The following is a 20548-nucleotide window of genomic DNA, read 5'->3' on the forward strand; positions in this document are numbered from 1 at the left end:
TTTTTTTGTTTTTTTTTTTTTGTTTTTTTTTGTTTTTTTTGGTTTTTTTGCTTTACATTATCTTGGTTCCCTTTTATTTTTTCATTTAAATTGGTTTTTTATTAAATGTTAAAATAATGGTACATGGGAAATCATGCATTTTCTTTTAGATTTATTTTCTATTTTAATTTTATCCCTCTTGCTTTGTTTAAAGTTTGTTTTCCCTCGGTTATATTTTCCCCGCATAGCCTGTGGTTTTGATTTTGTTCCTCTTGTATTTTATTCTTTTTTTAAAATTTACTTGCTATGTTTTTCTCTTTTTTTTTTTTTTTTTTTTTTTTTTTTGCTTGTTTGCTTGTTTGTTTTTTGCGTGTGGAAGGTCTCCCCGTGGCTGCTGCGGTCCCTCCCCCACCCGTGGGCCAAGCCTCCTGGGTCCCCCCGGTTCCACTGTCTTCATACGGGAGTGGTCCGGCGGTTGGCTGTGTTGGCATGGAGAGAGTCCTTGCTGTCCTTCTGGATACAGTTGTGGACCTGAAGAAAGCTGTTATCCCTGTCCGAGTTGTAGGTGGCGGTGGGCGTGGTGGCAGCCTTCAGGGGGTCCCTACTGAGGGTGTACATGGAGATCTCCGTGGACGGCAGGGTGTTGAAGCCCTTCACACCCACGGGCGAGGCGTCCCTGGAGTGAGAGGGCTCGGTGGAGCGCGAGCTGGAACGGCTGCGGCGCTGGTAGCGGTAGCGGTAGCTTGGGATGCGGGTGATGGCAGAGGCCTGGAGGTAGTCGGTGGCACGGGCCGTGGCCCGCAGCTGTTTGTGGCGGTCGATAAACATGTGCACGGCCAGCACCCCGACCATCTCGGCGATGATGAAGGACAGGGCCCCAAAATAGAAGGACCAGCCATAGGAGTAGCTGTTCTTTTTGGAGTCACTCTTGGAGGGGTCTCCAGCATTGGCTGATATATACACGATGATTCCAATGATGTTACTCAGGCCTGGAGGGAAAAAGAGAAGAGCCTGAGATGTTAGGGGAAGGAGAGGCAGGGTGTGAGGTGGGTGGTGGTGGGAGTGGGTAGGAGGTGGGGGTGGGGGAGGTGGAGTGGAGGATGGGGCTTGATCTTGCATTTCCATGAGCAAATGGACATGGGGAGGGTACACCTCGAAGCTTCCTATTACTATCTCAAATTTTAAACTTTATTTATTTCGTTAAGAGTGAAACATGGCCTGGGTGTGGAGGTCAGACACCTTTTGGGAGTTGGTTCTCTCCTTCTATTGTGTGAGTCCCAGGAATGAAACTCAGGTCATTAGGCTTGGTGGAAAGCTTCTTTATCCTCTGAGCCATCTGGCTGGCCCCATCTTAATATCTTATCATGCAGACCATTCATAAAGCAACAAGGCAGACAGAGGTACCCTGGAGTAGTGATAGCAATAGGTATGGTAACTGAGTACCCACAATTGCTTTCCCTATCCAGTGCTCCACAAACAGGCTGCAGATAGAGCACAGAGCAGTTAAGCTCCCTCTATGTTCAATCTGCAACTGGAAAGGCAAGGGGCTGGAAGCCTTTGGCTGCAGTGGCCATGGTCTGAGTTTTCCAATCAGCAAATGGGCTGAGGCCAGGCCTTACTCCTGTAAGACCCCAGAGAAGGCTCAATGAAGGAACACAAGTGAATGTTCTTGAAAGAGAAAGCACTGGAGACATGGCCAGCACTCTTAGGTGGCAACCAGCCCTACTAACTGGCTTATGATACAGTTCTTGTTGTTCCCTGGGCATCTGAGGCCCTTGTGATAGGTCATGTAACATGTAAGATAGCTGGCTGTGAGGCCTGCCTGCTCTACTGGCTGGATGATGGGCACAGAGGCAGGCTTCCTTGGCTTCCAGGGTGTAGCTGGGTACTATATGGGGCAGATTGGGGAAGGGTAGATTCCGTGGTGCTTCTCTCTTTGCCTCTTCCTCAGTTTGCATGTGCCGGAATGTCAGAGGGCAAGTGGGGTGTGCCTGATGTCCTGGAAGTTACCAGGGTGCTAGCCTTCTCCTCAAGTGGTAGGAGAAAGATGTGGCATCGGGTGTGTGGTGGGGTCTATGCACCGAAGCCTCAGTCTAACCTTCCCCTGGGACACAGCCTGTAGTCAGAGCAGGAGATACACACCCCCATCCTCTTGAAGCACGCCCCTGCCTTACCTGCAGACACGAAGAAGATGCCAGCGCTCAGGATGATGTTGTGGCGTGTCTTGTAAAACTCACTTGCTGCGATGCAGAGGCCACCCATGAAGAGCAGGATCACACTCAGGATTGGGAAGATACTTGAGGCCCTCACGGCCCCTATGGAACACAGAGCACAGAGGTTCAGTGAGGGAGAAGGGCTGGGAGATGTAGGGAGCCTGGGTGGGGGGCCAGCACATAGGATTCAGGGCTTAATGCATATAGCTCTGGTGTCCAGGTGGCTCAGCACTATGAGGAAGGGAAGGAAGGAGGTTCCCTGCCTGGCTCAAAGTCCCCTAAAGGATCTCCATGATCTTTAAGACCAGATTTCAGCACTCTGTCTGATACACAGGGCCATCACCTGTCACTTGGCCATCACCCTCTCCAACCTCCTGCTTTTTGGCCTCCATGTTTTCTTGCCCTGGCAAGCCAGCCTCCTAAGATGTATCATTTCATGCCATAATTAGCTTCCTTACTGGGATGTCTTTTCTGTTCTCATTTCTTATGCAAACTTTTACTCATCTATCAAAATCCAGTTCAAAGTCTTCTCCTCTGTGACACCTTCCTTGACTTCTTTATATGAAACCTATTAGCTCCTTCCTTGGTGCTTGGGGGCACTTGAGCATATTAGGAGGCAGGTAGAGTCACAGAGCTTGGCTGGAGTCTGGTTGTAGCAATTATTAGCTATTTAAGTTTAGGGAATGTCATCTTGCATGTCCACACCTCAGTAAAACAAGATGGTTTGTCTCCAAGGAGCTTTGTGAGGGTTAAATGAGTCAGTTCAGGTAATAGATTTATAAAATATGTTATAAAATATGACAGTTGTCATATCCAGCGCTTGCTTGTACATATGTTTTCATCGTACGTCATAGAGCCCAAAGGGCTATGCCTTCTTTTTTATAGCTTCCTTCTTCATTTGCCTTTTCAGAGACACAGGAGACCCCTTAGTGCGTACACATAGAGTGATCAAAGTGGCACAGAAAGGGTGGCAGACAGGCTCATTGCAAAGAGAAAGCGGAAAAGAGATACTCAGGGTCTTGGGACGAGGAAGCAAGGAAGGCCTGGCTGGCAGGACTCAGTAGAAAAACTAGCTTAAAATAAAGAGAGGGGATAGAGGGCAGGGTGGCAGTGGACACATAGGGGAGTGCAGCTGGTGTGTCTGCTTGTGGGAATCGGCATTTAATGAATGCCAGATTACAGAGATTCTGAGGGTCCCTGCAAAGTCATTCATCTTTCCCTGTGACCAGGAAGGGGTGGAGCTGAAGGCCAGGGAGAAGGTGCCTGCTTAGATGCTGTAGTTATCTCCTCAGTGGCTACCTTCCCGGCAAGTGTTCCAGTTTAAACCCAAGGCCCTCCACATCCTAAGGAAGTACCCTACCACTGATCTGCACCCTTAGCTCTCCTTTTACCTTTTAGACAGGGTCTAAATTGTCCTTGAACTTACTCCATAGCCCAATGAAATTACGATCTGTCTGTGTCAAATTTCTGAGTGCTAGCATGACAGACCTGTACCACCAGATGCTGGTAGCTCCATGGTTCCTTCAGTGGCTTCAAAGGAAGCTGGGGCCTGTAAGAGGTGGGTCCTTTGAATTAAGCCCAGGGATTGGCTATGGTATAATTTGGTGGCGAATATGCCAGGTATGTCTATGTCCTTGTCTTCTCTCTCTCAATCTCTCTCCCTCCCCACTCTCTTCCTTTCTCTTTCTACAAAGGTGCTCACTATGTAGCCCAGGCTGGCCTTGAACCAGTCTCTCAGTCTCTCAGTGTAGGGATTATAGGTGTGTGTTGACATGCTAGCTATGGGACAGTTCCTCTTCCTCTTTTTCCTCTTTCTTTCTTTTTTGAAGCAAAGTCTTTCTATGTAGCCCAAGTTATCCTGGAAGTCACTATGTAGACCAGGCTGTCCTCAAATTCACAGAGCTCTGCCTGCTTCTGTAGTGCTGATATTAAAGGGGACAGACCTGGGCTTTCAAACAGAATTTTAGGAAGTTCCTTGTAACCCTACCCCTTACCTATGGCATGGTCTAACTAGTCACTACTGCTCTTCAGTGAGTAGACAGTTTTAGGATGGAGGCAGGGGACCTGAAGGCATGCACAGCTCTATGTCCAGGCAGGCCCCAGATGGAACTGGACATATCCTGGAGACAGGGCTGCTTTCCTCCCCAGGCCTTAGCAAGATGTATTCACTCGTAAATTAGAAAATGCACTCTGTTTTTAACTGGACCTGACTCAAGCACTCATGTGCACAAACATGGAGACACATTCACACTCACATGCACACACATGCACATGTACACATGCAAATAGTTCATAGCTTCCTGAATTCCTACCAGGACAAGCACATTGGGATGGTGAGTGCTTACTGACAGCTTGGAGAAGAGAGACTCTTTTGTGCTGGGTCCTGAGTGGGAACCTAACACACATCACAATGATGCTGTAATTTAGAGAGGAAAAAATGAGGCAACTTGTTTAAGACTACCCAGCTAGTGAGCAGCCTTCCTTCCTCCCTCCATTCCTTCCTACCTTCCTTCCTTCCTTCCCTCCTTCCCTCCTTCCTTTCTTCCTTTATTCTTTCCTTTCTTACTTCCTTCTTTTCCCAAGATAGGGTTTCCTCTGTGTAACAGCCCTGGCTATTCTGGAACTAGCTCTGTAGATCAGGTTAGCCTCAAACTCACAGAGATCCTTCTGTCTTTGCTTCCCTAGGGTTAGCATTAAAGGTCTGTGCCACTACTGCCCAGTGAGCAGGATTTCTTTTTTTTAAATTTAATTTATTATTTTACATGTTGATCCCAGTTCCCTACCCCTTCCTCCCTTCCTTCTTCCCTCCCTCCCTCCCTTTTACCCTCTCTGCCCCCTCACATGCACCCTGACCACCCTCCCCTCCCATCCCCCACCCCAATTCCACATGTAGGACAATGCCATCCAGTTGGGGGCATGTAGATCTGTCAGGTCATTTGAAGTAGGGACTAATACTTCTCTCCTGTCTCTAGGTTAAGGCAGTATCCCTCCATGGGGGGAATGTGTTCACAAGGTCCTTTTGTGCACCAGGGATACATCCTGGTTCCTCTATCTGAGGTCCCTTAGACTGCTCAGTCCTTCTGGCTGAGACCCATATTTAGGGGGGCCTGAGTCAGTCCCATGCTGGATTCCCAGCTATCAGTCTGGGGGCTGTCAGCTCCTCCTTGTTCAGGTCAGCTGTCTCTATGTGTTTCTGCAACTTGGCCTTGTCCTCTCTGTCTGCATCTGGATTCTAGTTCGACTCAGTATTTAGGTATGGGTGTTTCCTTCTGTTTCCAACAGGTATTAGATGAGGGCTCCATGGATAAGTTAGTTGTTGAACTCACTATCCGGGAAGGGCATTTATGGTAGTCTTTCCACGGTGGTTCAAATTGTTAGTTGGCGGCAGTCTTGTAGGTCTCTAGACCTTTCTTTAGGTTCAGTTTTCTCTTCAAACCAATAATGGCTCCCTCTTTTATGTTCTCTCCCCCCCTGACCCTGAAACCAGTTCCAAAGAAACATACTTTGTCCCTGGAATCAGAGCCAGTGAAAGAAATACACCCTGGCCCTAAAATTAGAGCCAAAAGCTAAAAAGGACCAGTAAAAGAAACAAACTTTGGCCCTGAAACCAGAGCCAAATCTGACCCTAAACCCATGCAGAAAACCAACCTGTCCCTGAGCAAGAAATTTAGTCATTCGGAGCTCAAGGGTTGAAATCTAACCAATCCCCACCCTGGAAATCTAGGAGACACTCCACCCCTAAGAAGCCCTATATAAATCCTGTGCCTGTTCAGTTGTGGCTGTCTGGCTGCCTGGCTGTTCTCTGCTACCCTGGCAAAGGGCAGCCACTCTCCTGGATTCTTCCCTCTCAATAAATGAATGAGGTTTGGGTGAGACCTTTCTTTGCAGGAATGGAGCAAAGGAGAGAAGTAACAACTTTTCATCAGAGCCAGAGCAAAGCAGAGTAGAGCTGAGTGAGCTGAACAGGACTGTAACACTTTCGCCCAGGAAAATGGAGTTGTTACACTCTGGGAACTGGAGCTGACCTGTAACAACTTCACTGGGAAGCCCTCTCCTGCCAGAGCAGCAGCTCTGTTGCACTGGGGAAGCCTTTCCCTGGAGCAGGGCTATAAGCCGCTATGCTTACTGTGACCTGTGGTATTCCTTTACTCCAGAGTGCCAGAAAACTTTCCATCCAAGCTGTAACACTTAGTATTCTCTTGAGTGCCAGAATATCCATCCCTGTCTATTTCATCTGGTCTGTCAAAATGCTTACGGAGGGGGGGGGGTTAAGACATCTGTAGTTTGAGGTCTTCCAGGGCCATATCCGTGTTGTGGAATGGGCAGCTGGGACTCTAAGGAACTGTGTATATTAAGCTGTTTATGTGGGTTTCACAGATACAGATGGGCACCCCCAGCATGTGGCCACTGCCCAGAGAAGATGAAAATCCTAATGGGTATTTTCACAAGCTGTATGACCAGAAGAAATGAAGGGGCTTTTGTAAGTGAAGTGTTTGTGTGTGTTGAGGACACTTTATGGTGTATGTGGTGTGTGTGTGTGTGTATGTGTGTGTGTGTATGTGTGTGTGTGATGGTGTGTGTATGTGTGTGTGTATGGTATGTGTGTGTGGTGTGTATGTGTATGGTGTGTGTATGTGTGTGTGGTGTCTATGGTGTGTGTGTGGTTTGTGTGTATGTGTGTGTAGTGTGTATGTGTGTGTGGTGTGTGTATGTGGTGTGTGTGTATGTGTATGTGTGTGTGTGTGTGTGTTGGAAAGAGAAAGGGAAAGAGGCATAGAATGACTGACAGGGACAGAGGAAGGCAGTGAAGGAGAGAGAAAGAGAGAGAGAGGTTGAGAGAGAGAGAGAGAGAGGTTGAGAGAGAGAGAGAGAGAGAGAGAGAGAACTCAGGTGCAGGCTGCCTCAGTGGCTCTGTGGTCTCTGCCTGGCTCTCCCATATATATGATGGGGAAACAGCCATGGCTACCTCAGGGTGGCTGCAAAGATGAATCAGGCTACTGTCAGGTTGGGGACACAGTCAAGTGCTCAGCATCCATTTGTTCTCTGTGATGCGTCATGGAAGATATACTGGGGGGGGGCAGCACTGGCTGTGTTGGCACTGGACCAGTCACTCCTCCATGTTCTGCTGTATGTGGAGACTGACCATCACTTAGGTTCTGGAGACAGTTGTCTGAGAATCTCTGATGGCCATGCTGCCTGGACCTGTGCCTCAATTTCCCCAGCTCTAAGTATAGAGACCAGGAAGGAGTATAGCCAGCTTCTCAGCTGCTATTGGGAGAATCCTGGGGGGGCAGGGCATGTCCCCCAGGAGTCAGGAGATGCTGCTGTTATGACACCAGAGTGGGTGTGGCTGTTGCTTTTCATGGGCCTTAAAAATAATCAAAGATCTATATCTATCTTCTCTCTCTCCCTCTCTTTCTATTCATCCATCTATTACCTATCTGTCCATATACCTATCTGTCTGATCTATCTATCTATCTATCTATCTATCTATCTATCTATCTATCTATCCATCCATCTTTGTCCTATCTGCCTGTCCTCTCTGCTCTCCCTTTCTATCAATCTATCTACCTATCTATCCATTCATATGTCTGTCTATGGTGTATGGGTGGGGTGGAGGTGAGGAGAGCCTATGTGGGCTGTGTTGTATGAGTGGATGGAGATCAGAGGACAACTTGTGGGAGTCTCCTTCTACCATGTGGGTCCCAGACACTGAATTTGGGCTGCCAGCTTAGGTGACAGGATGCACCATGTTCCTGGGGATCTGGGTTCCTGAGGTGGGTGTTTATTAAGTGCAGACTGTGATTCAGCAGCCTCAAAGCCAAGAGCATGGGAGTAAGAGTGAACATGGAGTGGAACTGGCCTGGGCCAGGGCAGGAACGCTGATGCTGTCCTGCCCTGCACTGATTGGCTTCTGGCCGGGCCTGGAGAGACTTCCTTGCTGGAGGATGTGACAGCTAGACTGTCTGACTGTTCTGACTTCTGGGGAAGGTCCTTGTTTTTTAGACCCCATTTGAAGGGTTGGGCAAGGAAGGGATGTTAGGAGATGCTTCTTGATCCTGTTCCCAGAACTTCATGTTCTAGTGAGGAGAAGAATCTTACCAGAAACCCAGGACTGGGGTTGTAGCTCAGAGGTAGAGAGCTTGCTTAGTGCACACAAGGCCTTGGGTTGGATTCCCAGAAGTGCAGAAAAAAGTGGAAAACAGAAAAGAAAAAAAACCCAAATAAAACAAAACAACAAAAACAAAACAAAACAAAAATCCAAAAAGAAAAAAAAAGGGGAGAGGGAAACAAGAAAAACAAAATAAAACCAGAGAGAGAGAGAGAGAGAGAGAGAGAGAGAGAGATAGAGAGAGAGAGAGAGAGAGAGAGAACTCAGGCGCAGGCTGCCTCAGTGGCTCTGTGGTCTCTGCCTGGAACCTAGCCTGTTCCTGCCTTAGAGAAGAGCAGCATCACTTACCCCTTATCCTGGTTGGAGCTCCTTCACATCCCTCAATACCCTGCAGGCTATTGGTAAGCACACCCCCTCCTTACCATGACCCTTCCCACTCACCTACTGCTGCACATCCTGGCTCTCATGGCCTGCTGCCTCTCAGCTGGCTTCTTCTCTCCTGGCTGAGCCCAGGACAGAGAAGCCAGCCAAACCTTGAGTCTGAGTATCTGACCGTGTTCTCTGTTCAAAAATCCTCACACACAGGGTGGGTAGTGTCCCATCTCAGAGCAAAGCTATGAGCCTGCCAGTGTCAGAGATTCTGTGAGTGTCCCCTCCCTGCAGTGTGTGTGTGTGTGTGTGTGTGTGTGTGTGTGTGTGTGTGTGTGTGTGTGTAATGGGTGCAGCTCCAGCTCCCCTGGGTCTCTGCTCAAAGGCTACTCTTGGCTTGAGGAGCCGACTGGAAAGGCCAGCTCTTTGTCGGCTCCGTTCCCACCCCAGCCTCCTCTTTGTTCTCTGTACCACCGCAGTCAATCTACACACTAAGCAACTGCAATGGCTAATGCCTTCTGAGTGCTTACTGTGCTCCGGGCTGCTCAGAAGCGATGTCTTAAGTCAGCTCACTCCATGTTCATCACAACCTCGGGAGACAGCATTGACAAGGAGGCCAGGGAGGCAGCTGAAAAGGCTGCTGGATTCAAACCTCTGAAGCCATGCCTCCTGGTGGCCTAGCTCAGTGTATCCATCCCCAGGTAACCCACCATGGCTGCCTGGTGGTTTCTTTCCCCCCCTGTCAGTGTCCTTCCTACCTAGTGGTCTGACAGTCCTTGGGGAGGGCCTGCTGCTTCAGTTGCTCTCTCAGGCTGAGGTGAGTTTCTGGTGAGGGGCCTCTCCCTCCCTCCCTCTCTCTCTGCCTGCTCTCTCTCTCTCTGTGCTCTCTCTGTGCTCTCTCTGTATTGTGTGTGTATCTGCTCTCTCTCTCTCTCTTTCTCTCTCTCTGAGATACCCAGCTCTGCTCTCTCTCTCTCTCTCTCTCTCTCTCTGTGTGTGTGTGTGTGTGTGTGTGTGTGTGAGGGTGTGTGCAGGCAGGCATGTGTGCTTGTGCATGTGTGTGTCTCTATGTATGTGCATTTGTGTGTGTATATGTGAGCTCCAGTGTATTAGTCTTGGCCCATCCCCTCAAGTTCTAGCTCTAGGCTCTAACTGTTGGTCTTTCACTATGATTTGGTTGTCTGGCATACAGTAGGTGCTTAATATGTGATTATGGACAGGAACCAGTTGCCCTGATTCCTTTTCCCTCACTCTAAGCCACATGGAGAAACTAAGAAATACAAATTTTCATCTTATGGGCATAGCAGAGACACCCCTAGCACAAAGAGACCTGCCCCTGACACAGAAAGGGACATGTGCAGATACATGCATGCATGTATGCATACCATACATACATACTATATACATACATACATACATACATACATACATACATACATACACTTAGATGCATGGACACAGGGATTTCAGACACAGAACATGGCACAGATGTTGACCCTAGCAGAGACATATACTGGCTGGTATTCACAAGAGGCTGGTGGCCATTAGCCAACACCTTCTCCTTTTCTTCATCCAGACCAAGAAAGAGGCAGAGGCCACCATGATAGGCACATCCTATGGCCCACAGTGCTGGGTGGGATAAACAGTGTGGCCATTCATTTCTAGTGGGGACAGTGGTAGGTGAGGCAAGGCCCACACCATCACATTTAGCAAAGGTATTCTGAACCAGATGCCCCAGGAGTTACTCTTTGTGGATTGGGCAGAGCTGCTGCTGGGGCAAAGCCTGTTTCACTGGCTGGCCCTTTCCTCATACCACTATCATTTTAGAAAAACCTGATAGCCTGGGCAGGGAACTTGGCATCTATTGGAGGTGAGGGGCCTCATACCAACCTGAATGCTAGTGCCTCTGAGAAGCCTCCCTGGTCACACTGTATGAAAACAACTGTCTCCCCTACCCTCTCGCTCCGGCTGCATGCACTGTAGTTCTCACACACCTCAGGAGCTTTATGCTTGCTTTTCTCTTCAGTGTCTTCTTCCATCAGGACCAGAGTTAGCACTGCAGCATTCTCTTCTGCATCCCAACACTTAGCACAGTGCCTGGGACACAGTGAGGCTCTGGGAAGGTGTGCTGACTGAACATGTGGATGGAAGAGAAGCTCATAGCTTTTTCTGAGGGAGAGGGTGGGGCCAGATTCTCTTTCCTCACCTCCTGAGGGCGGGGATTACAGGCTTGAACCACCACTCTTGGCTCTTTATTGAGTTTTAATTTTTTTTATTTCTTTAAGAAAAATAGGTATAATCTTCATCCACTTTATATTTCAAACCTGAAGTCAGAAACAAAATGAGGAGATCTAGGATGGGGATAGAGGAATGGATGTTTCAATGCAGCCCCTGCCTCTCGCGATAATGTTTTATGCAGTAGGCAATATCCTAATTTTTACAGCCAAGGGACTTTGGTCAGAGAGGGAAAGGTTCCATGTAGTTCATGGCTTAGCTGATACTCAAACTGGGTGCCAGACCAGGCCTTGGGCAGCTTCGCTCTTGCCTCTCTTGAGCACTGATGTGTTCTCAGCCCCAAGGAGCTCAGGTAAGCACCATTGGTAGGCTTGTGTGACCTAGGGCTTGTCTGGTTAGGCCCATGCTCTCCTCAGCTCACACTTGTCTATCTTCAGAGCTTGCTTTGGCCGGCCCTGGGCTGGGTGGGTGTGGGGAGCCAGGCTTGGCACTGGTCTGATCCTACCCTGAGTGGAGCAGAGTTGGATGGTGTCATGGTTAGTGTTGTCAGCTTGATGGAGATGAGACTCCGGGTGTGCCTGTCTGGGTCATCTTGATTACACTGTGGTGTGAAGACCTGTCCACTGAGGGTGGTATCATCCCCTACTATCATCCTGGACTGTGTAAGTGGAGAGAGGGAGCTGAGTGGCAGCATGTGTTCATTGCTCTCTGTTTTCTGGCTATGGATGTGATGGAGCCAGTGGCTTCAAGCTCCTGCCAGCTTGACTTTCCTGCCACAATGGTCTGTGCCTTTCAGTAGTGAGCCAGAATAAACCCTTTTCCCCTTGGGGTGCTCCTGCATCATAGCAACAGGAACAGTAAGACAGACAGGCTGTTTGTGATCTTGTAACCACTGGAAGACTCACTACATTTCTGGAGCCCACCCTGCATGGTCACTGTCTTCTCAAGTCCAGAATTGCCTTGAAGGGACAGGCTCTGGTGTCTCCCTTGGCTGAAACCTTCCCACTGTCCTGGATAGCTTCCTTCCCTGCCCTCCACTCTGTCCTATCCAGAGTTCTCTACTTAGAGTTCAATGATGAACCTTCTACTGGGTGTCCGGCCTTCTACCTTCTGCCTGGCCTTCAGCTCACCCTAGTCTCTGGCTTAACTTTGTCAGCTTCACCTTGCTTCACCTTTCTCTGGTTTGTACCCTGTTTGCTACTCAAAGCTGGAACTGATCTCCCTGCCTCCATTACTCCCTTTAATCCCCTGCTCCTAATGGCCAGCTGCCTTTTTCAGACCCTTTCCTCAGACCTACTAGGCAGAGTGTCTCTGCTGTCTTAGGCTGTAGACTGGACTCCAGCTAGGCTGGCCTTGTTTGTGTTGCCTGAAGACGGGATACTGTTTTTGCTTCAAAGTCTTTGCTTGGTGATTCCCTTTACTAGGTTGTTTCTTCCCCAAGAAATCCTCCCACTGTTTCCCCTTTCCTCATTTAGAAAGGGTGTCTTGGTCCCTTTGCTAGGTGACACCGCTTCCCTCCTTTTCCCATCACACTCCATTCTCTGAGGCCATTTCAGGCAGGGACATGGGCTCTTGCCTCCATTAGGACCTTTCCAAAGTCCTCAGCTCTCTGCTTCACCCCGAGATCTTGAGGGCTAACAAGAGTCCCTACCCACAGCCTAGTACATAGTGAGCGATTAGTAAACATGTCACAGTGAATGAATGAATGAACTTTGGGGGGGGGGTGTTGGTTTTTTTTTTTGAGACAGGGTTTCTCTGTAGCTTTGGAGGCTGGTTTGGAACTCAATCTGTAACCAGGCCGGCTTCAAACTCACAGAGACAGAGATTGCCTGCCTCTGCCTCCTGAGTTCTGGGATTAAAAGCATCTGCCACCACCACCCAGCATGAATAAGCCTTTTAGAACCAAAGTTTACACCCTGGTAACATCTTCAGGAAACATTTTTGGGAGCACCTCTGTGGGGAGCAGGTCAGGGGGTAGGGGCTGGCTCCCTCAACACCCCAGGCCGCCTTCTGCTTCTGTATGAGGCAGGAGCTTTAGGTCCCAAGTCTTTCCTTAGATAGCTAGCTCTCAGGGCTAATTCTGTCCCTATCCTAGCCTCTCAAGTGAGCTAACCTGTGTTGGGCTGACTCAGGCTGCACTTACTTCCAGGTGAGCCCCGCCCACCTAGCTGGCTCTCAGCAATTCTTGTGGAAGGCCCTGCTGCTTGCTCTGTCCCTGGTGCCATTTCATCATGGATTACTGCACACCCATTTGCCCATCCAGTCACTTCCTTTGTCTGGCAGAGGAACGTATCATCAGATCCCATCCCCTTGTCAGGTGCTGTGCTAGATGGGGGTGAACACACGGGTGGGACTCGGACTAGGAAACATCTGTCTTGACAGGACGCTCGCTGCCTGTGAACTGGCAAAATTGTAGTGTGGGGTGAGAGGGGCCTAAGAGGGGCTTTAGAATCAGAAAAGATGTATGAAGGCAAGGACCCTTCTAGAGAAATCATCCTGTAATCCCAGCACTGGGGAGGTGAAAGGAAGGAAGTTGGAAGTTTAAGGTCATCCTTGGCTCTATCGTAAGTTTAAAGTCAGCCTGGGCTACATGAGACCCTGTCTTTTAGAAAAAGGGTGGTGGCACGTGCCTTTGATCCAAGCAATCTGGAGGCAGGTGGATCCATGAGTTTGAGGCCAGGCTGGTCTACAGATTGAGTTCTAGGACAATCAGGACTACACAGAGAAAGCCCATCTAGAAAAACCATAAAAAGGGGAGGGGTTGGCACATTTACTTAAAGGCTTCTGGTGTCTGTGATTAGGATGGAGCCATTGTGGCTTGAACAGCTGAGAACATTTCCTGTCTCATCCTTTGCAGAAAATGTTTGCTCATTTGTTATACACACCTTAGAACCCCGGCCTTGCTCAGTGAACTCAAGTCAGACCTTGGGACCCATGTTGCTGACACAAATGCCAGGGCAGGGAAAAGATGAGCCAATACCCCAAGACACTTCTCTCTTTCACCCTAAGGAAACAGACGCAGCCGGCAGAGGGTGCCCCTGAGGAACCCTGTATTTCACAAGAGGCATTTATTGTGTAACTATTGTATTCAAGGCCAGCCTGGTCTACAGGGCTACACAAAGTAAGTAAATAAATAACCTGTAAGTTGTGTCCTGCTCCCCTCCTGTCTCTTTCTGGCTGCCTCACCAGTGCCACTTTCCAAAGGCTTTTCAGGGAAACTGGATCTCAGGCTGACCTGAGTAGTAATTACTTAAAGAGATGGGCAGTTCATATAATAAAGTGCCTCTTACATTCTTTTTTCATCAACAGGATCCTGGGTGATGTTAACTGGGATGCTTGTAAGGGAGGGGAAGAGGAGAGGCACCCAGGAGGGAGCAGAGGCCGAGGCCTGGATGCTGCTGGGACTCTGTGAGCAAACCCTTCATCGAGCAGCCCAAGAGCCTTTAGCATGGCTGTCCCAGACCTCAAGGACCCTCAGCTCCTCTCTGGGAAATCCCTTTTGATAACTAACAAGGTCTGTATTGGTTTCCGGGGATGCTTGAGAAATTTCCTTGGGGCTTCAAAAGTGCTTTCTCTTGATAATATGTCTCAGGGGATTTAAGGTCACAGCAGTTACACCACAGTTTAGCTTTAATTTGACTTGTGGGGGAAGGGAAAATCCTCTCCCCTCTAGTACAAGTGCTCTGTCACCGCTGCTGGTTTTGTAATTATTTGAGAAATGTTTCCTGGATTCCTGTTCTGTACCATGTCCAGTACTGGAAGAGGCTGTTCCTTCTCTGCAGAACTGGGGAATGTTACCCAGCAGACAGGACCCCATCTCTCCTCTCAGCATGGTAAACAGGGTGGCTTCCTGGAGGAGGTGAGGCTTCAGGGTCTGGGGGGATGAGTTGGCCAGTCAAGAGGGAGCAGTAGTTTCCTACCCTCTGCTGTAACCAGGGTTCTGAATATGCCTGAACTTTGAGTCTCAGAAGGAACAATCTGAGGGACCCTTGGGCTAGGGGGATTAAAACACCATGACACTCACGGAGGAAGTACTCTGCGGTGTCCGCTTCATAGTCTGCATCCTCTGGAAAGTGGTCGATTTGCTTACACAGACCTTTGAAGTTCCCTGCAAGATAATGCAGAAGGAGCCAGTGAGTGCGTGGTTTGCATGGCTCAGGACCCACCTGCCCTTTCTGGACACTATGATCTCCCAAGGGCCAGTTGCTGGCACATTTGCCTAATCAATCCAAGCACACTCTGTGGGTCTGAGCACAGATCTGAGGCTCAGACATCAAACCCCACCTTCTGTCCCGACCTCCTGCCCCCTGTCCTCACAGCCTTCTGAGGATTAGCTAGAGCCTGGGTTTGGTTCTGGCTGTGCTGAGGGAGGGTGGGAGATAGGCAGTCCAGCAGGATGATGAGGTGCTGCTGCTTGGCAGAGAGTCACCCAGTTCTTTGCAAGCTGCAGATTCTTTCCCAAGAAGCCCCACCCTAGGCTGACAGACAAGTCCTTAGAAGAGGCCACAAGGTGGATCCCATCTGCATTGGCAAGATATTCCCCTTCTCAGTCCCACAGCCCCAGCAGTTCTGAGCTTGGGGGGCTGGCCTGATATGGGATGTCCATCTGTATGCTGCAAATATGTGTTGTTTTCACTGGTTGATGAATAAAGCTGTTTTGGCCAATGGCCAGGCAAAATATAGCTAGGTGGGAAATCCAAAGAGAATTATGGAGAGAAAGAAGGTGGAGTCGGGAGACACCATGTAGCCACTGAAGAAGTAACATGCTGGAGTATTACTGGTAAGCCACAGCCTCACGGCAGTAAGCAGAGTAATAAAGATGGGTGAATTTATAAGACAGAGCTAGTCAGTAATATGTCTGAGCCATTGAGCAAACAATTATAATTGGTATTAAGTCTCAGAGTGCTATTTCATAAGCGGCTGATGGAACTGACAGAAGGGACAGAAAACTTCCAACTGCACTGACCCTCTATCATATTCCTTTTTGGACTCCAGGTTTCTCTGTGTAGGTTAGACTAGCTCTACAGTCATCATGATCCTCCTGGCTTAGCCTTCCAAATGCTGGGCCACAGGCCTGAGCCACCATGCTAGGTTTCAGTTTGTGGACTATAGCCCACCATAGCGACAAGAAGCCCACGTGAACAGCGTTGTCATCCCGTTTCACAGACAGGGAAACTGAAGCTCAAGCTCCTCAGTACTAAGACAGCAGACTGGAGCAGAGTGCAACAAGGACTCAGACTTTGGCCTTTGTCTCTATACTTTTGCTTGGTGAGAACTGGTCCCAGGCAAGTGCCAGCACAGGGCCCCAGTAGACTGTTAGAGTGTTCACACAGAGAGTGAAGGACTCATGAGAGGGGGGCCTTCAGACAGACTGACAGGTGGGATTCAGTTTGCCATCACCAGAGTGTCAGCTTTGCCTCTGGTCTGCTTTGTGCACTTCCCAGCAGCAGTGGAGACAATGCTGGTAGCAGTCCCTGTAGGAAGGAGGTCCAGCTCAGCTTTCTTCACTTGACTCAGTTTTTATGTGAGCACCCACATGTGTCCTGAACAGCTGATGGAGTATTTAGGTTGGTGACTGATGTGGGAGCAATGAACTGGGCTACCATCAGCTACTGCCTTTCTGTGACAATTGCTAGAATCACCCAATAAATACAGTCCCCAGTAACTCAGCAACTTAAAACTTTAAAATTTATTTTCTATTATTTATTCATTTATGTTTAAGGCAAGGCTTCACTCTGTGTAGCTCAGGCTGGCTTGGAAATCACTATTTAGTTCAGGTTGGCTTTTAGCTCATGGCAATCCTCCTGCCTCTATCTTTCTAATGCTGAGATATCAAGCATGAGCCACCACATTCAACTTAACAAGTTGTTTGCTTACAGAGTCTGAAGATTACACACACACACAGACACACACACACACATACACATGTATGCACACATGCACACATATGCACACAGACATGTGCACACATACATGCACACACACATGCACAATACACATATGCATATGTACCCAATATACCCACAGACATGTGCACACATGCACACATACATGCACATACACACACACTGGATCCTCTTGCTATTTAACTTAGCTTTGTAGTGTCAAAATAGATCCATAATCTTCTAGGGATTTTGATATTTCTTTCTTCAGCTTTGGTGTGTTGTCTGCTCTCTACCCTTCTGCATTTGAGGGTGCTAACAAGAGGCCTATGCCACCTTGTTAACTTTATTCCCAGTATCCAGGCTCACACCTTCTTCCCCTTCTCCCCAGGAAGATCCTTGCAGTAGCTGCTTAGCTCCTCTCTCCTATTCAGTTATAAACCCCAGGCCTTCTGAAACACTTTCAAAGCACTTTCATTTTCTTTCCATTTGATCTGACAAATATTTCATCAGTATGGCTCTGTGACAGGCAACTGTATGAGGACTGTACCTAGGAGTCTCAGGCCCCTGAGGCCAAGGCCCTAACAACATGTGGGCAGAGTTGAGTCTGGAGCCCAGGGATTGAGGTGGTACCTCCTGGTGTCCCATCCAAGGTCTCCAAACTTCCTCCTCATCCACACCTGCTTCAGACTGGCTGCTTCTTCCTGTGCCCCACCCCTGCTTGACTTGGTGGTTCCTAGCATAGTGCCAGGCATGGGAGAAGTGTCCAAAGGTGAGAGTGGAGGCTGTGAGGTGTGAGAAGCCTGTCCTTTCCTTCAAGGCCCATGTCTGCATGGCCCACTGCCCAGCCATGCCCCAGGGGTGTTATAGAGAGCTGTAAGCTCCGTCTTGCACTCCACTCCCTCCCTCAAGCCTGAGTTTCTACAAGCAGCAGCGAGAGCCTCTCCATGGCTCCCCTTCCTAGGGCGAGCAGGGTCATCACCTTAGCCTCTTCTCACTGCCTATGCTGATGCCTCCATACCCTTCACCCCTTCTCTACAAACTTGTATGGTACCATAGTCACCCCTCTTCTACATTCTATGCCTTCCCCTTCCCAAACTTTGAAAATGCAAATGGCATCATGCCTTTGCAGTTTGTGCACCATCTCAGACTCACAAGGAAAATTGTGCATCTTTAACATGCTAGGGTCTGCCCTATCTCTGACCTCGCTTCCCACCTACCTTCTCCTTCTTGGTACATTTCTGCCTTTTCACCTACTGTGTTCCTTCCTACTCCTGGGCCTTTGCACTTGCTTGTCTTGTTTCCTGAGCCCTCATTGAACCCTTCTAACTCCCTTCTCTTCCTCCTGCATTGTGTTACAGTGTTTGCCCCTGGCTGACCAATCTGTGCTCTCTCTCTCTCTCTCTCTCTCTCTCTCTCTCTCTCTCTCTGTGTGTGTGTGTGTGTGTATGTGTGTGTATGTGTGTGTGTGTGTAAGGCTTGCATAGGGTACTGGAGAATGCTCAAGGGGAGAGGAAAGAGATGAAGGAGGACTGGGATGGGGCAAGGCCTACAATGCAAAAGTAAGGTGTGTGTGTGTGTGTGTGTGTGTGTGTGTGTGTGTGTGTGTGTAGGGGGAGTGCTGGTACACTGGATGGAGGGTGGCACTGAAGGCAGCATCCTGGGATACCCATCTTTTGCTTGCTACTAATTTCCCGATGCCATGGAAAGCAGGATCCACTGGAGACGAGGAAGGGAAAGTCTTGGAGATTTGGGGGAGGACTCTTTTCCCTAGGAGCTGGGACAGGGATGGATCAGGCTTCTATGTGTGATCTGGCCTATGGGTACTAACTTGAAGGTTGCTTTTGAGGTTCTTTGATCTCTGGCACCATTCAGGGTGCAGGTGGGATACAGTTGGTGGAGCTGCTTTGACCAGGATGGATTTTTTTTTTAGATGAGTTCAGTGTGTGTGTGTGTGTGTGTGTGTGTGTGTGTGTAGATGTAGCTGAACTCCTGAGGGTACTCAGCCTAGGGGCAAGCTAGATGCTGAGAACCCCACTTCCCATCTCTCTCTCAGCATGTGTGCAGGTGCATGCAATTTCATTAGGAGCTAGGAAGCCTTGGGTAGATGGGCATTGAGTGAAGTGTTTGTTGAAGCTCAGGGGAAGGATCTAAAAGGGGAGACATGGTAGTCAGAGAGTGGGAGATTGTAGAGAGTTGGGGTGACTAGTAATGCCAAGGTCAAGGTGTCTCAAGGAACAGAGGGGGTGCCACTGAAAGTCCGTTGCAACAGAAAAGACTGTATAAAGGAATCCTGAGACAAGACAATTGCATCCTTTTTAGTTTCCCCCATATGTCAAGCGTGTGTTAGGAAACTGCCTACCCAGTGAAAAGTCGACGTGCAGATGATACATCAAATTATGCTAATGGGCCCCAAATAATTGGTTGGTTTTTAGAAATTATTGGTGTGATCTTTGGTTGATGAGGCTGCTGCGGACTAAATGATGGCCCTGTCTGACCATGCTTTGACACAAGAAGCCTTAGCAGATGCTTCCCAGCCTCCTGGTTGGAAGAAGAATGCCTGGCCAGTCAGTGTGGTTTCCTTCCTTATCTATGGTTCTCTGAAACTGGCCCAGGAACCACAGTGCCAGGAGGCCAGACCTTGGACTGGGTGATGGCACTAGAGCCGTGGGCAGCAAGGGTGTGAGGGGGGGAGAGTTCAGAAGAAGCATTCTCCCCAGTAGTGGGGAGTACAGCCAGGCATGGGCTCACAAGGATGGGCTTCAGAGCCTGCAGAACTGAGGGCTTGTGGATGGGATACAGCCCCTGGCCTGCCTTTGAGGGGAAAGAGGGGAAAAGATGGTGTCATCCAGCCCTCCCTCCTCTCTGCCTGTACTATGCTGGAGGTCCCTCTACCAGTCCACCTCCCTTCAGTTACTGGGAATATGAGCACAGAAGGAAAGCAAACACCCTTACAGACCAGGTTTAGGTTCTTGGAGGTGAGGTGACCAGGGCCAGTGCCTGGGGGGACTGTCCAATGGATTTGGAATCTCATAGAACAACTGCTAGATGCCCCGGGAGGAGGAGATAGCAGGTTAGAGCTATATTCTTCAGCAAGTGAGGGAGTGAAGGGAGCTAGAGAAAGATGGGGAATAGAGTGAGGCTGGGGGGGGTTAGGGAGGAGGCTGGGGCATTGCCTGCAGACAGTTAACATTAGCAAGGGGGAGCTGTAGCCTTAGGGACACAAAGAGAACAGTGATGGGAATTTGGGGAGTTCTACCTACACTGGGACATGCATTCCAGAGGGTACCAGGGCCAGGCCTGTGAAAGCTGTGGAGTTGGGGCTGGGTCAGCTTAGAGAATGAAAGCACACACAAACAATCGAGGAGTGACTGGGCTCAGGGAGGCACAGATCATGATGAGCTCAGTCCGTTAGGTTCTGAGGCCAGATGATGAGGCTGTGAGAGTCACGGGACAGAGTCTGGGGTAGCCAGGATTCCTGGCTTCTTTCCCAGTACCTGTTCACTAAGGGGGGTGGGTGGGTGGGTACTGAAAGCACTCCATTTACATGGATGTCACTCACACAGGAAATTCACATGTACACATCATGACAGGAAGTGGTGTGACCTGGCTTTCCTGGGGCTGACCTCCAGTTCACCACATCTCCTTCTGTTTGGTGAACAGTGGCCTCCGATGTGTCAGGTGCTCAAAGATCCTGTTCTCTTGCCCTGCCTCTGACATTCCATCAAGCCAGCTTCATCCTGGGGCAGTCATGGTGG

General features: G+C 49.2%; 1 protein-coding gene across 2 annotated transcripts in view; it reads right to left on the minus strand.

Annotated features, from left to right (window-relative positions):
* Nucleotides 1-288: 288 nt before the first annotated feature.
* Cacng2 (calcium voltage-gated channel auxiliary subunit gamma 2) overlaps nucleotides 289-20548 on the minus strand; it is a 115791-nt gene continuing 95531 nt past the window's right edge. For both annotated transcript variants that reach the window (XM_051189305.1, XM_051189304.1), the window contains 3 exons: nucleotides 14933-15016; nucleotides 2154-2294; nucleotides 289-968 (listed from right to left, as the gene is read on the minus strand). In XM_051189305.1, the coding sequence (XP_051045262.1) occupies nucleotides 433-968; nucleotides 2154-2294; nucleotides 14933-15016 (761 nt within the window). In that variant the 3' untranslated portion in view covers nucleotides 289-432. The remainder of the gene's footprint in view (nucleotides 969-2153; nucleotides 2295-14932; nucleotides 15017-20548) is intronic.

Source organism: Phodopus roborovskii, unplaced genomic scaffold (genome assembly GCF_943737965.1).
Source record: "Phodopus roborovskii unplaced genomic scaffold, PHOROB, whole genome shotgun sequence".
In the NCBI taxonomy this organism is placed as follows: Eukaryota; Metazoa; Chordata; class Mammalia; order Rodentia; family Cricetidae; genus Phodopus; species Phodopus roborovskii.